The sequence below is a fragment of the Marmota marmota genome, unplaced genomic scaffold (assembly GCF_001458135.2).
Source record: "Marmota marmota marmota unplaced genomic scaffold, marMar, whole genome shotgun sequence".
NCBI lineage: Eukaryota > Metazoa > Chordata > Mammalia > Rodentia > Sciuridae > Marmota > Marmota marmota.
The window spans coordinates 22,682,251-22,695,405 of record NW_026000037.1 but is presented as its reverse complement, the minus strand read 5'-3'; the positions used below and the strand labels follow the sequence as shown (position 1 = coordinate 22,695,405).

General features: G+C 36.0%; 1 protein-coding gene across 8 annotated transcripts in view; it reads right to left on the bottom strand.

Annotated features, from left to right (window-relative positions):
* The window catches only part of Uggt1 (UDP-glucose glycoprotein glucosyltransferase 1), a 108,098-nt gene that overhangs the window by 31,887 nt on the left and 63,056 nt on the right, over nucleotides 1-13,155 (bottom strand). For 5 of the 8 annotated variants that reach the window (XM_048812158.1, XM_048812157.1, XM_048812159.1 and 2 more), the window contains 8 exons: nucleotides 11,331-11,451; nucleotides 6,810-6,854; nucleotides 5,712-5,810; nucleotides 4,525-4,548; nucleotides 3,935-4,029; nucleotides 2,022-2,228; nucleotides 1,123-1,254; nucleotides 378-508 (listed from right to left, as the gene is read on the bottom strand). In XM_048812158.1, the coding sequence (XP_048668115.1) occupies nucleotides 378-508; nucleotides 1,123-1,254; nucleotides 2,022-2,228; nucleotides 3,935-4,029; nucleotides 4,525-4,548; nucleotides 5,712-5,810; nucleotides 6,810-6,854; nucleotides 11,331-11,451 (854 nt within the window). The remainder of the gene's footprint in view (nucleotides 1-377; nucleotides 509-1,122; nucleotides 1,255-2,021; nucleotides 2,229-3,934; nucleotides 4,030-4,524; nucleotides 4,549-5,711; nucleotides 5,811-6,809; nucleotides 6,855-11,330; nucleotides 11,452-13,155) is intronic. The other 3 variants (XM_048812161.1, XM_015479105.2, XM_048812162.1) reach the window with 3 other exon arrangements.

Here is a 13,155-nt window from a genome sequence, read left to right as displayed (position 1 = left end):
GGAGGAAAAGAAGTATTTAACCTGCCTTTCCTCTCCTGAACAAAATAAAACTGAAGGAAAATAAAACAAGATTAAATAAGAAAGTCTCTCTTTCTGTAGATATTCCAGAGAATAAATAAGCTATGTCTACATATCAAAAGTTTCACAACATACCAGAATCAAAAATAAATAAAACTGGGAGAATTCAGTTCTTTAAATAGCAGCCTGTGAAATAAATTAGCTATTTTAACAGAAAGATAAATTAAAACATGAGGATTATTACAATTTAAAGCCAGAAATAAAACATCTTGGACTAGGTAGTGAACAATATATAGTGAGAAAAGTCTAATTAATATAAACTCTATAGCATGAACTAATTTCTCTATGACTAAACTTACACATCTTCTTCTACTCGAAGCTGCTGAATATGAGATTTTATTTTCTGCCCAGAAGTTTTCAAAATGATATTTTCTAGGAGATGGAAATCATCTTGGTTAAAAAGCTCACTGTCCTCCAGAGGCCCAATGATCTATGAGGAAAAGAAGAGTAGGTGGTCAGAGCAGACAAGCCATTCATCAGCAGCAGCTAAGAAGCCTCTCTGCTGGCCTCAGGCTATCTCATACACCAAATGCCTTAGACCCAAGGCAGGTACAAACAAACAAACAAAAAAAAAAAGTGAAAAAATAAAAAGAAAAGCCTGAATCATGAATCAACTCATAGTTATGTGTTTACTTATTAATGTCTCAGGCACATAGATTATACATGTATGTGTTTCACATTATTTTACAGTAAGCAAATTCCAGAGTAAAGTAGTAATGTAATGTAGTCTTCACTCATTCTCACCAAATATCAGTAATAAAGCCTACTTCTATGTATCAAAGTTGTACTGAGTTGGGTTCTGAGAGCCACCACACTCTCACTACTTCCCACAGTCAAGACACAAACAGCAGAAGGTTCTATATCCAAAAGCACACTTCCCTGAAAACAGGAGTAGAAATATCACTGGCACTTCAGAAGCCCTAATCACCTTTGGAAAGAAGGTGGCTCTATTGGAAGAGTTTACTAGGTCAGAGTAGCATGCTGCAAAGAGTGTTCATGGACCTAATGTGAAGTCAAGCTTGTCTCAGCTTGACAGATCCTCACCCTTCCATTGCTGATCACTGCCCTCTGTCCCTTCTTCAGCTTCAGAACATCCCTGCAGTACACGGCGTGAGACAAAATGAAATCCATTTTGGAAGACTCAAAGACCTCTTTAAAAAGACTGAAATCCATGCCCTAGGGAAGTAATCATTTTTAAGGAAAAGTCATTGTTACTAAGCAAACCATAATGAGTAATCAATGAATAAACCATAAAATGCTCTTTTATGACAACTGAATTTCAAAATTAACATTATGTCTCAATTCTCCACTCCCCCCCAATAAAATACCCATTCCTTTCTCCTATTCTATCATGTAATTTCTTCAATTGGCAGTCTGTTTTCCATACCTTTACTTTGCATTTTTAAATCTTGTTAATTTCAAGAGAGAGCTATTTTCTCTAACTGAAACTCAGTATATCTAGCATCTTATAAGAAATTTTAAAACCACAAACACTGTCAAAAATAAGTAACATTAACTAAATGAATAAATGCTGGTTTTTATTAGAAATATATCAAGAACAGAGAAGCCTGTAACTCATAAGTGGCTCAAATCTCCGTGTTTTTTTTTTTTTACTTTATAAACAAATCAAATATTGTCTGTCTTTCAAACTGAATAAAAGGCATTGTCTTTGAAACATAGGCAAGTTTAAAAGCTAAAGGGAGGAGATGTAGCTCAGTGGCAGAGTGCTTGCCTAGCCTATTCAAGGCCCTGGGATTGATACTCAGAACAGGGGGGAAAAACAACAGTAGGGTAGCATCAGAATCATTTCTTAGAAAGATTCTAAAGGAAAAAAAAAAAGTCCTTTGAGACACGAGCTAATCACAAATCCTGATATTGAATAGGACACATCAGCCCAAGGGAGTGAACAGCTATGGCAGAACAGGGAACGCATGGAGCCTTACCCCAACAGAGAACTCCCCAATGTCAGCTCCTATGGCTAGGGCCTCTGCTGTCTCCTCCTTGGCCATTTTGGTGATGAAGTTCTTAGCAGAGTTGGAGGTCTGAGTCTGGAGAGCTGCCCAGATTGCTCTGGCGATCTGAGTGTTCTCATAATTTATCTCTTCACTTGGATTATTGATCATGCTTATCCTAACATTGTTACTAGATTTCTATTCACAAAATGGAATAAAGAAGTATGAGGCAGATGTTTCAGATTTAAAAAGCAGCATTAACACCAATCATATTTCATAAGTTCTCTAAGAGCAAAATAACTGCTCCCTCAAATGTCTTCAGTAGTTCTCCTCTGTGTTCAGAATGAGATTCGGATGCTACAGTCACATCTTCAAAACCCTACATGAACGGGCCCAAACCTTCCTTTCAAACCTAATTTCTTACCACCCCAGTAATACAGCAGACATTACAGTCCATCAGAGCCTGATTTTCCCCAACACATTTTACATTCTTCTAACAAACATCATGCCTCAGGCTGGCCTGTGGACCTCAACTACATTCCATCTTTTCTCCCATAAGTTCCAACCACTCTTCAGGGCCCTGCTCAAATCTGTCTTCATGCATATGGTCTTTCTACCTGCCTACTAAAAATTAATCTTGCCTTGAGTGAAAAGATAGGAGTCCACGTGGAAGAAGATATCTGGAACCCATAAAACCTAAAATAGGCTTGTATCAAGAATGTATGCAACATAAATGTATACTAATATGTATCAAAAGACACACATAAGAATATTCATAGCTTCATTCTTCACAATGGCCCCAACTAAAAACTCAGTTGTCCCTTAAACCGTTTACACAAAGAACAAAATTTTGTGGTACAGCCATTAAGATATAATACTACACAGAGAAAAAGAACTAAATATCACTGAGCAAAGAAACCAAATATAAACAAATCCATACACTAGGATTCCAGTTAAATAAAGAAAAACACAGATAGATGTTCTGTGATGTGAGAAGAGGGAAGAGAGTGGGTAGTGACCGGGGAATAGGTGGGGGAGGGATTTCAGGAATTCAAGAATTCTCTATTTCTTGATCTGAGTAGAGGTCACATGGGTGACACAGTATCCTATGATTTGAGTACTTATTAATCTTTATTTTACCTCAATAAAAATATGTTTTGAAATGGTATTCTCCTTCCCAGTTCTCCCACTCAAACACCATCTGAGTGGTTCATCAGCTTGTTAGAGTGCCTCATATATAAATCACCTTTCACTAGAACTGCCTCTGACTTAACCTTGCACAATAGATGTACTTGGCACCATAATAACATTGAAATCATCTATGTAATTCCTTATTTCAGTAAGCCTTTCTGAGGGCATGGGATGGAAAGGAGACACAAAGAGGGTAGTGAAGTCTGAATGAAGCTGCAAATTCAAATAGCTCAGGAAAAATAATTTTGACCCCTCATCCTCTGACAACAGTACTCTCTAGAAGAAAGCTTCTTGTCAACCACTCAGCATTGTCATTCACTCAAGTCCTTCTACTCATATGCAACATCTTTCAGAGCATCTCTGTGAATATTCCTCTGTGTAACTTGGCCTCTCTTGAATCTCTTTCTGTGATACACAAGATCTCCGTAGCATCTCTGGAGCAAGAACACAATCAACCCAAGAGAAACTTGTCTGATATGGTCTCACTACTTTTTTTTTTCCCCCTAAAAGAATCTATTCCTTTAAATAAAGCCAGGAAACTACAGTCTTTGATCTCATTTCTTAGGAGCTAACAGACCTCTGAAGACCCAACACTCTTTCCCCTCAAGCACTAAGCAAGCAGGGCTCCCAATACCCATCAGAATGATCAGAGACACCTAGGAGGACAACTGCAGTCTCAAACAAAATTACAAAATGAAGTCCTAGGTACTTGCCTGATGTTTGATAGCATCATACAATAACTGCCTTCCAGAAGGAGTACCAAAATCTCCAACAATCCAAAAAGTTACTGGCCTGATAAAAGAATCATCTGTAAAAACAAACAAACAAACAAACAAACAAAAAATAGCAAACTGAATTGAAAGAGAAAAGCACATCTTAGCATATTGTTATGAAGCCAAATAATTTCTAAAAACCATGCAAAAAGTAAGAAAATGACCAGTTTAATGAAGATACAAAGCAAAAGTAATGAAACTTCTCTACTAAAATGAAAGCAGAGTAAACTACTTCCAAGTGGCTTAATTAGAAATGAGGAACATGCACTGATTAATTCGGAGGTCTGGGGATCTGTTAACATATAGAATGAAACATGTGAGTAACACAGAATAGACTTTAATCACATCAACTGATAACTAGAAACTATTATGCTCTGCAAAAACTTTTGCAAAATTTCTCTGCGTTAATATAGCCTATTGTTACCCACAGGTTCCAGCAACATCATATAAAGTGTCAATAAATTTTGAATAACAATAGTCTCTGAAGATAATTAAGAAAAAGAATAGAACATTCTGAAGTTTTGAGTTACCATAGATTTCCTTGGAGGACATTCCTGGACAAAGGTGAAGGAAAAAGAGTAGAAGAAAAACAAAATGTCATTTCTATAATTAACGCCCACTATAAGAGTCAAAAGATTAAATGATGGATAACACGATCTCTGCTTCTTTCAGTTCTTTAATCTCATCAGTGCTACAGCACTGTCCCAGGACCACTGAAACAATTTCTTGGAGGAACCTAATAGGGTAGTTGCCTATACTCATATATACCCAAGGAACCAGAAATCCTCCCTGGGAGAAGATCATCACAGGGATAAATATGGAGCTATGTTAAATGACAGGCATTGCTTTTTGAAAGCATAGTAAATATGAACAGAGAGGGAAAAAAATCTCCCTGCTACTGAAAGAGCATTATTTTACACAATCTTTGCTTAATTAAGCAACTCTACATTTTCTTTTTTTTTTTTCCAAGTATGAGTGCATTTATTAATGAAATTGACAGAACTGACTAGTTTGTAGATTTAAATCTGCTTTTCTCTCTGCAAAATCTGCAGTCACTCCCTCTTGCCTACAGCTTTGTATTATATTAAAGGCCTTCATGGGCTGTCTCAAAGTACCTTGGAAGCACTGTTTTCCAGGCCTCCCAGGATTCAGCCTAAGCCCATGATTGAGTATTGCTCTTACACTCATTAGTTGCCTTTGTTTGCACATGCTTTGAGCATGGCATGTGTCAAATGATTTTTTCATGCCCCCCGCCCCCCGCCAAAAAATCCCTATGATGCTGATCTAATTGATTCTTTGTCTGGATAAGCAACTCTACATTTTCAAAAAAATCAGTTTAAAAAATTTACACCAGTCTTTCTAGAACCTAGTTTATCTTATAAACTCTAAAATAAAATTACCCTATGGTGTCACTGAAGAGGCAAGTAAAAACCTATTTTCAATCCATTAACCCATTTTTATATCATATTTTCCCATTTTGAACCTTAAAGGATTTTTCCCTTTTAACTTTAATAGCTAATATAAAATTTATAAAGACAACATTTGAATTTTTAAACATATATAAAGAATTAAATTTTAAATAGGCATTTTCTATAGACTCAAAAAGTTAAAAGAAATTGTGAAATCTCTTTCCCCAGATATTAAGATTAAATTATGTTTGTAAATACCAAAACAACAAGAAAAAATATTAAATCCAGATAAGCCCCAAATAAATTACCTTTCTTTGTCAGATAGTTCATACTATTAGCTAGAGCAGCAGTCTTGCCTTGGGAATCCAAGACAGAAAATCTAGCATAATCATCCACAAAGAAATTATCTGGGAAAAGAAAAAATTGAAATAGATGTATAATTAATACACTTCAGTTCAATATACTGCTAATATTCAACTTATTACCTGCTTTGATCATAATAAGATGTATAAAAATACACGAGTGAAACATATTAAGTTCCACGTGTACTGAACAAGTTCACAGCATGATCCCTACCCCATTAATCAAACTTCAAGGCACAAGGTTAATGAGTCATGAACATGCCTCACAAATCTATCATGTATGCATATGCATCAGTTTAATGGTTTAAATGTATCCTGTTAACACTGTCACTTTGCAACTCTTAGAGATCTCTTAAAGATCCTCTCAATTCATCTCTCCTTATTCTAGTTCATCACTAGAGTATACTCCTCTCTAGATCACAGGGGGAAGATATAAGAAGAATCTGATTTTTACTTTCCATGTCTAAGAAAATAACATTTTTTCTCTAACCTTAATGGAAACAAAAAGTCATTTTCACTATTTTTAAGTAAGTATTTTCTTCAATTACTTCCCAAAGGTAGCATTCTTATTATCATGGTTAATGAGATCACTCCTTCTAAGACCTCAGTTTCATCAAGTTATTCCCTTGCTGTAAACTACCCAGTAATTTCTTCCCATAAAATGGTCTGCAGTCTACTACGATAAAAAGACTGCCTCAAGCAATCTACCCCACCTTAATTCCTATTACAACATAATACACACACCTTTCCCCATTACTGTTCAAGAACACCTGCTTGCCCGCCTACCTATCTACTTGTCTGTGCACCCACTAACCCATCTATTTTTTCACTCAAGAAAGTACTCTGAAATGAGATGGACATCATTACTCTAGGTACATGTATGATGGCACATATAGTACAACTTTACATCATACACTACTAGAGAAATGAGAAGCTATGCTCTGTTTGTGTACAATGAACCAAAATGCATTCTGCTATCATGTATAAATAATTAAAACAAGTTTAAAAAAAGAAATAAAGAAAGAAAGAAAGAAAAGAAAGTACCTTGATAGTCACTTTCACCACTTCTATTCAACATAGTTCTGGGAACTGTAGTCAGAGCAATAGAAGAAAGAAATTTAAGGGATACGAAGAGGAAAAGAAGAACTCAAACCATCACTATTTGGGGGTGACGTAATTCTATATTTAGAAGACCCAAAAAACCCCACCAGAAAACTTCTAGAACTCATAAATGAATTCAGCAAAGTAGCAGGATATAAAATTAACACCCATCAATCAATTATGTTCCTATACAACAGTGATAAATCAACTAAAAGAGAAATTAGGAAGACTATTCTCATTCACAGTAGCCTTAAAAAAATAAAATATTTGGGAATCGATCTAACAAAAGAGATGAAGGACCTCTACAATGAAAACAACAGAACACTAAAGTAATTGAAGAGGACAAGGGAATATGGAAAGATCTCCCATGTTCTTGGATAAACAGAATTAATATTGTCAAAATGGCCACAGTACCAAAAGCACTATACAGATTTAAAGCAATTCTATTAAGGTTCCAATGACATTCTTCATAGAAATAGAAAAAACAGTCATAAAATTCATTTGGAAAATAAGAGGCCCAGAATACCCAAAGCACTCCTCAGCAAGAAAAGTGAGGCAGGAGGCATCACAATACTAGACCTTAAATTATAATACAGAGCTAGCCTAACAAAAACAGCATGGTATTGGCACCAAAACAGACATGAAGACAAATGGTACAGAATAGAAGACACAGAGACAAACCCACATAAATACAGTTATCTCATACTAGACAAAGGAGCCACAAACATGCACTGAAGGAATGATAGCCTCTTCAACAAATGGTGCTAGGAAAGCTGGAAATTCATATGAAACAAAATGAAACTAGACCCCTATCTCTCACCCTACACAAAACAACTCAAAGTGGATCAAGGACCTAAGCATTAGACCAAAGACCCTGAACCTATTAGAAGAAAAAAGTAAGCCCAAATCTCACCATATTGGATTAGGTACTAAATTTTTCAACAAGACTCCTAAAGCACAAGAAGTAAAATCGAGAATCAATAAACGGGATTTTATCAAACTAAAAAGCTTCTTCATAGCAAAGGAAACAATCAAGAACGTGAAGAGAGAGCCTCCAGAATGGAAAAAAAAATTTTTGTCACCTGCACCTCAGATAGAGCATTAATCTCCAGGATATATAAAGAACTCAGAAACCTTAGCCCCCTGCACCCCAAGACAAATAACCCAATCAATAAATGGGCAAAGAAACTTAATAGGCACTTCACAAAAGCAGAAATATGACTGGTCAACAAATATATGAAAAAAATGTTCAACATCAGTAGCAATTAGAGAAATACAAATTAAAACTACAATGAAATTTCATCTCACTCCAGTCAGAATGACAACTATCAAGAATACAAGTAACAACGAGGATGGGGAAATAGTTACACTCCTACATTGCTGGTGGAACTGCAAATTGCTGCAGCCACTATGGAAAGCAGTATGGAGATTCCTCAGAAAACTTGGAATGGAAACATCATCTGACCCAGTTATCCCACTCCTGGTCATATACCCAAAGGACTTAAAATCAGCATACTACTGTGACACAGCCACATCAATGTTTTATAGCAGCTCAATTCACAATAGCTAAGCTATGGAACTAACCTAGGTGCCTTTCAACAGATGAATGGATAAAGAAGATGCAGCATATATACACAATGGAATATTACTCCGCCATAAAGAAGAATGAAATGCTGACATTTGCCTGTAAATGGATAGAACTGGAGAACATCATGCTAAGTGAAATAAACCAATCCCAAAAAACCAAAGGCCAAATATTCTCTCTGATATTTGGATGCTAACACAATAAGTGGGCAGTGGAGTGTGGGTGGGATAGAAGTTCACAGGATTAGACAAAAGGGAATGAAGTGAAGGGAGGATGGGAAAGACAGTAGAATGAATCAGACATAACTTTTCTATGTTCATATATCAATACACAACAATGTAACTCCACATTATGTAGAACCACATAAATGGGAAGTTGTATTATATGTTTGTATGATGTTAAAATACATTCTACTGTAATGTAAATTTTTTTAAAATATTTATTTATTTATTTATTTATTAGTTATCGGTGGACACAACATCTTTGTTTGTATGTGGTGCTGAGGATCGAACCGGGGCCGCACGCATGCCAGGCGAGCGCGCTACCGCTTGAGCCACATCCCCAGCCCTGTAATGTAAATTTAAGAGGAACAAATTAAAAAAAAATTTTTGAAGCATCCTGATTGTCTTATACTGGCAAACGTGTCACATGACATCACACATCAGGGTAGAGAAAGAACACCACAGTCTTAAAGCAAGGATCCTTTTTGTTATGGTTTGAATCTTAAAAATGTACTCCAAAGGCTTCTATGTTAAAGACTTGGTTGTCAACCTGTGGTGCAACTGGGAGGTGATAGAACTTTTAGGAGATGGAGCCAAGTAAAAGGAAGTTAGATGATTGGGACACTTGAAGGCAATATTGGGACCCCAGGCCTTTCCCATCTCATTTTGCTTCCTGCCACTAGGAAATGATCAGTGTTGCTCCACCATTCACTTCCCAATAGAGTGTTGCTTGTTACAGGTCCAAGAACAACAGAGCTAACTGACCACGGAATACAACTTTTGAAACCATGAGCCAAAATAAACCATTCCTCCTTTTAAATTTGGTTTTCTTAGGTATTTGGTCACAGTTGACAGAAATCTGACTAATACTCTTCTTAAAAGGTCCCAGTCAGTAAAGACCAGAGAAGATTAGGTGAAGGTCAGGAGGATGCCAGTGCCTGCTCACTCATATCTGCACTTGCTTCAAAGTGCAAATTGCAGCTATGCCATTACAGACCAGCACTCTTTCACAGCTCATCACTACATCCTTTGGTGGAAAAGGAAATCCCCAAACCCCCAACTGCTACCATGCTCCTTATGCATAGATACTCCAAACACTGCCCTTCAAATCTAATTAAAAATGATAAAACAACAAAGGTCAGGACAAAGAATGGTAGGTAATACTGCTTGCCTTGCTCTACTAAAACTTGTGGTAAAAGCCAGGCACAGTGACACATGCTTGTATTCCCAGGGGCTTGGGATCCTGAATTCAAAGCCAGCCTCTGCCAAAGCAAGGCGCTAAGCAACTCAGTGAGGCCCTGTCTATAAATAAAATACAAAATAGGGCTGGGGATGTGGCTCAGTGGTCGAGTGCCCTGAGTTCAATCCCTGGTACCACACACAACCCCCCGCCCAAAAAAAAACCTTCTAATAAGAAGCTAACACAGTTCACTTTTTGAGCAGTTTCTTTTTAACATATAAGCATATGTTTATTTTTCCTCTGTGTGTTATGTTTATGCATATAAATACATTATATTTTTCAAATAAGCATAAATTTACATTTTTTTTACCTAAAAGGAAAGAAATTCAGTCTCAAGTAGATTAGTCATAAGAACTATAAATAGATTTGCATTTTAATTATACCCAAATACACCAACAAATACACTTGGTTATGATTTCACCTATCTTTCCTTCCCCAGCGATGATGACAGCTTCACCTTACTTATAGGTGTTTGCTGAAGTGGCCTGCAGAATCCCAGTGGAAAGAATAAGAAACAAACTGCATGACGGCATAACCAAGTTCTTAAAAGGTATTGCTATGGAAAACATCTAATATCTATCAACTGAGGAAAGGGTGGAATAGTCCACAAAATGGAATATTTAAGCCACTAAAAAGGAATGAAATATTTACTGATATGCTACAACATAGAAGAGCTACAGAAATATGCTAAAGGAAAAATGCCAAGCACAAAAGGCTTCCAATAATAAAATGTCCAGAATAGGAAAAATAGGAACTGGGCTGCCGGGGGATAGGAGGAGTGGGGGGTGGACAGTGGCCCATGGGTTCTTCTCGGGCAATGATAACGTTCCAAAGTTAGATAGTGGTGATGACTGCACAGCTTTGAGAATGAACTAAAAACCATAAAGTTGTGCACTCCAAAAGGCTAAATTGTGGGATAGGGATATAGCTCAATGGTAAGGAATAGCCTAGCAAGTGTTAGAACCTGGGTTCCATCTTTAGGAAGACCAAAAAAAAGGTTGAGTTTTACAGCATGTACATTATACCTCAATGAAGCTACTATATTTTTTAAAGGTATTCTTATGTTCTCAGAGTAAAATCTTTGGAGATATTTTTTGACATTACAAATGACTAATCTAGAGAATTAAGAAACCTCAACTGCTATTTGACTGTAAGAATGCCAATAAGTTGGTATTTAAGTGGCACTGAATATTTTCCAAAAATAAACTTTCTGGTTTTACCTAGGAAGAATTCATCTTCTTTAGAAGGGAATTCTTATGAATTTAAAAGCTCATATTATGAACTCAAGGTGCAATGAGTTTTAAAAATCAAATTGTGTTATAACCTTGGGTTATCTTATTAACATTATAGTCTAATAAATGAAAAGAATTTGAAGCACAAATCAAAAATCCAAAAGTTGTTCCTGAAATGCTCCTTACTACTTGCTGTTAAATCCAGGTACTCTCGCTCAGCTGTCAAAATCCTGGAATTGATTCGTGGAACAACATTCGGCTGATTCATGATATACTCTACCACATCTTGATCGTGGGACAGTTCACCCTACAGTAAAAAAATAAACAGAGGGGACAGGGGTGTTATGTAAATATCTCCGATAATAATTCACTAGGAAGTAAAAAACTATCAGCTTGATAATAGCTTCTTTGTGTTGATAACAGCTAAAGACAGAAGTTACATGTCATTGCCAAGCATAGATAGATAGGTGTTTTATGTGCAGAATCTCTAACTACATCACCAATGTGAGGTAGATGTTATTAACATTCATTTTAAAGATCAGAAGGCTAAGGCACAGAAAAGCTAAGCAACTTACTAAAAGTTACAGAGCTAATAAGAAGAGAGTATGAAATGCAAACGTTCTCTCTACATACTACTGTGCTTCCTCAGAGAAAAAGCAAACACTTCAAATCAGTTAAGAGTTAACATAAGCAGGCCCAGTGCAGTGGCTCACACCTGTAATTCCAGAAACTTAGGAGGCTGAGGGAAAGGGATCATAAGTTTGAGGCCAGCCTCAGCAATTTATTAAGACCCTGTCTCAAAATAAAAAATAAAAAAGACTGGGAACATAGTTAAGTGGTAGAGCATCCCTAGGTTCAATCCATAGCACCAAGTAGACACACAATAGAATGAACACAAGCAGAAATTCACTGAGATCTACTAATAGCTACCTTTTTTCTAAAGGGAAAGTCAAAGCACTATTATCAATCAGATAATATGCTTTGTAATAAAATCACTCGTAGCTTTTTTCAATCTCAGGAATTCAAGTAACCCTGCATCTCTTAAGTCATGATTACACTGCAGGGAGGAGAAATCATCTGTCATTTAGTCAACTCTTTTGTGCACCTCATATTATAGAAATAATTGTACTTCTTAAAAGTGATCTTAGAGTTAGTAACTGGAAATCTGCAAAATTTATCATACTTAAAATATTTAATATAAAAGCACTTTTTAAAAAATTATTAATTGAATATAAACAAATCTAAAAACTCCCAATTAGATGTTGTTTGTGACTATATATCCTTACATTTATTTATGTATTTTGACGTTCATACCATCTATATTGCATATCTTTTTGAACAGTGAGTTTAGACCAAAATTTAAAATGTGCACTACTCTGACACAGAGTTCTAATTCTTGGTATTCATTTTTAAAAATGTACAAAGATATACATTTAGAGTATTCACTGTAGCACTGTGAAAATCTAGAAGCACTGTCCAATATTAGGAGACAAAATAGATGATTATTCTTAAAATTGGGATGTACATGGCTAAAGTGTTCTGTGAATTGAAGGATGATATAAGAGAGAAAATACAGGCAGCAAAAGATCATTTCAAGAAAGAGCTAAATAAGCAATACAGGAAGCAAAAGATTACTCCAACAAGAAACAGAAATTCTTGAAATGAAAGAAACAATAAACCAAATTAAAAGCTTAACAGAAGCATCACCAACAGATTAGATAACTTGGAAGACAGGCCCTCAGACAAAGAAGACAAAATATATAATCTTGAAAAGAATGTTGACCACACAGCGAAGATGGTAAGAAACCATGAGCAGAACATTCAAGAATTATGGAATAGCATAAAAAGACCAAATTTAAGAATTACTGGGATAGAGGAAGGCACAGAGTTACAAACCAAAGGAATGAACAACCTATTCAATGAAATACTATCAGGAAATTTTCCAAACATGAAAAATGAAATGGAAAAATCAAATACGTAGAGGCTTACAGGATACCAAATGTACAAAATC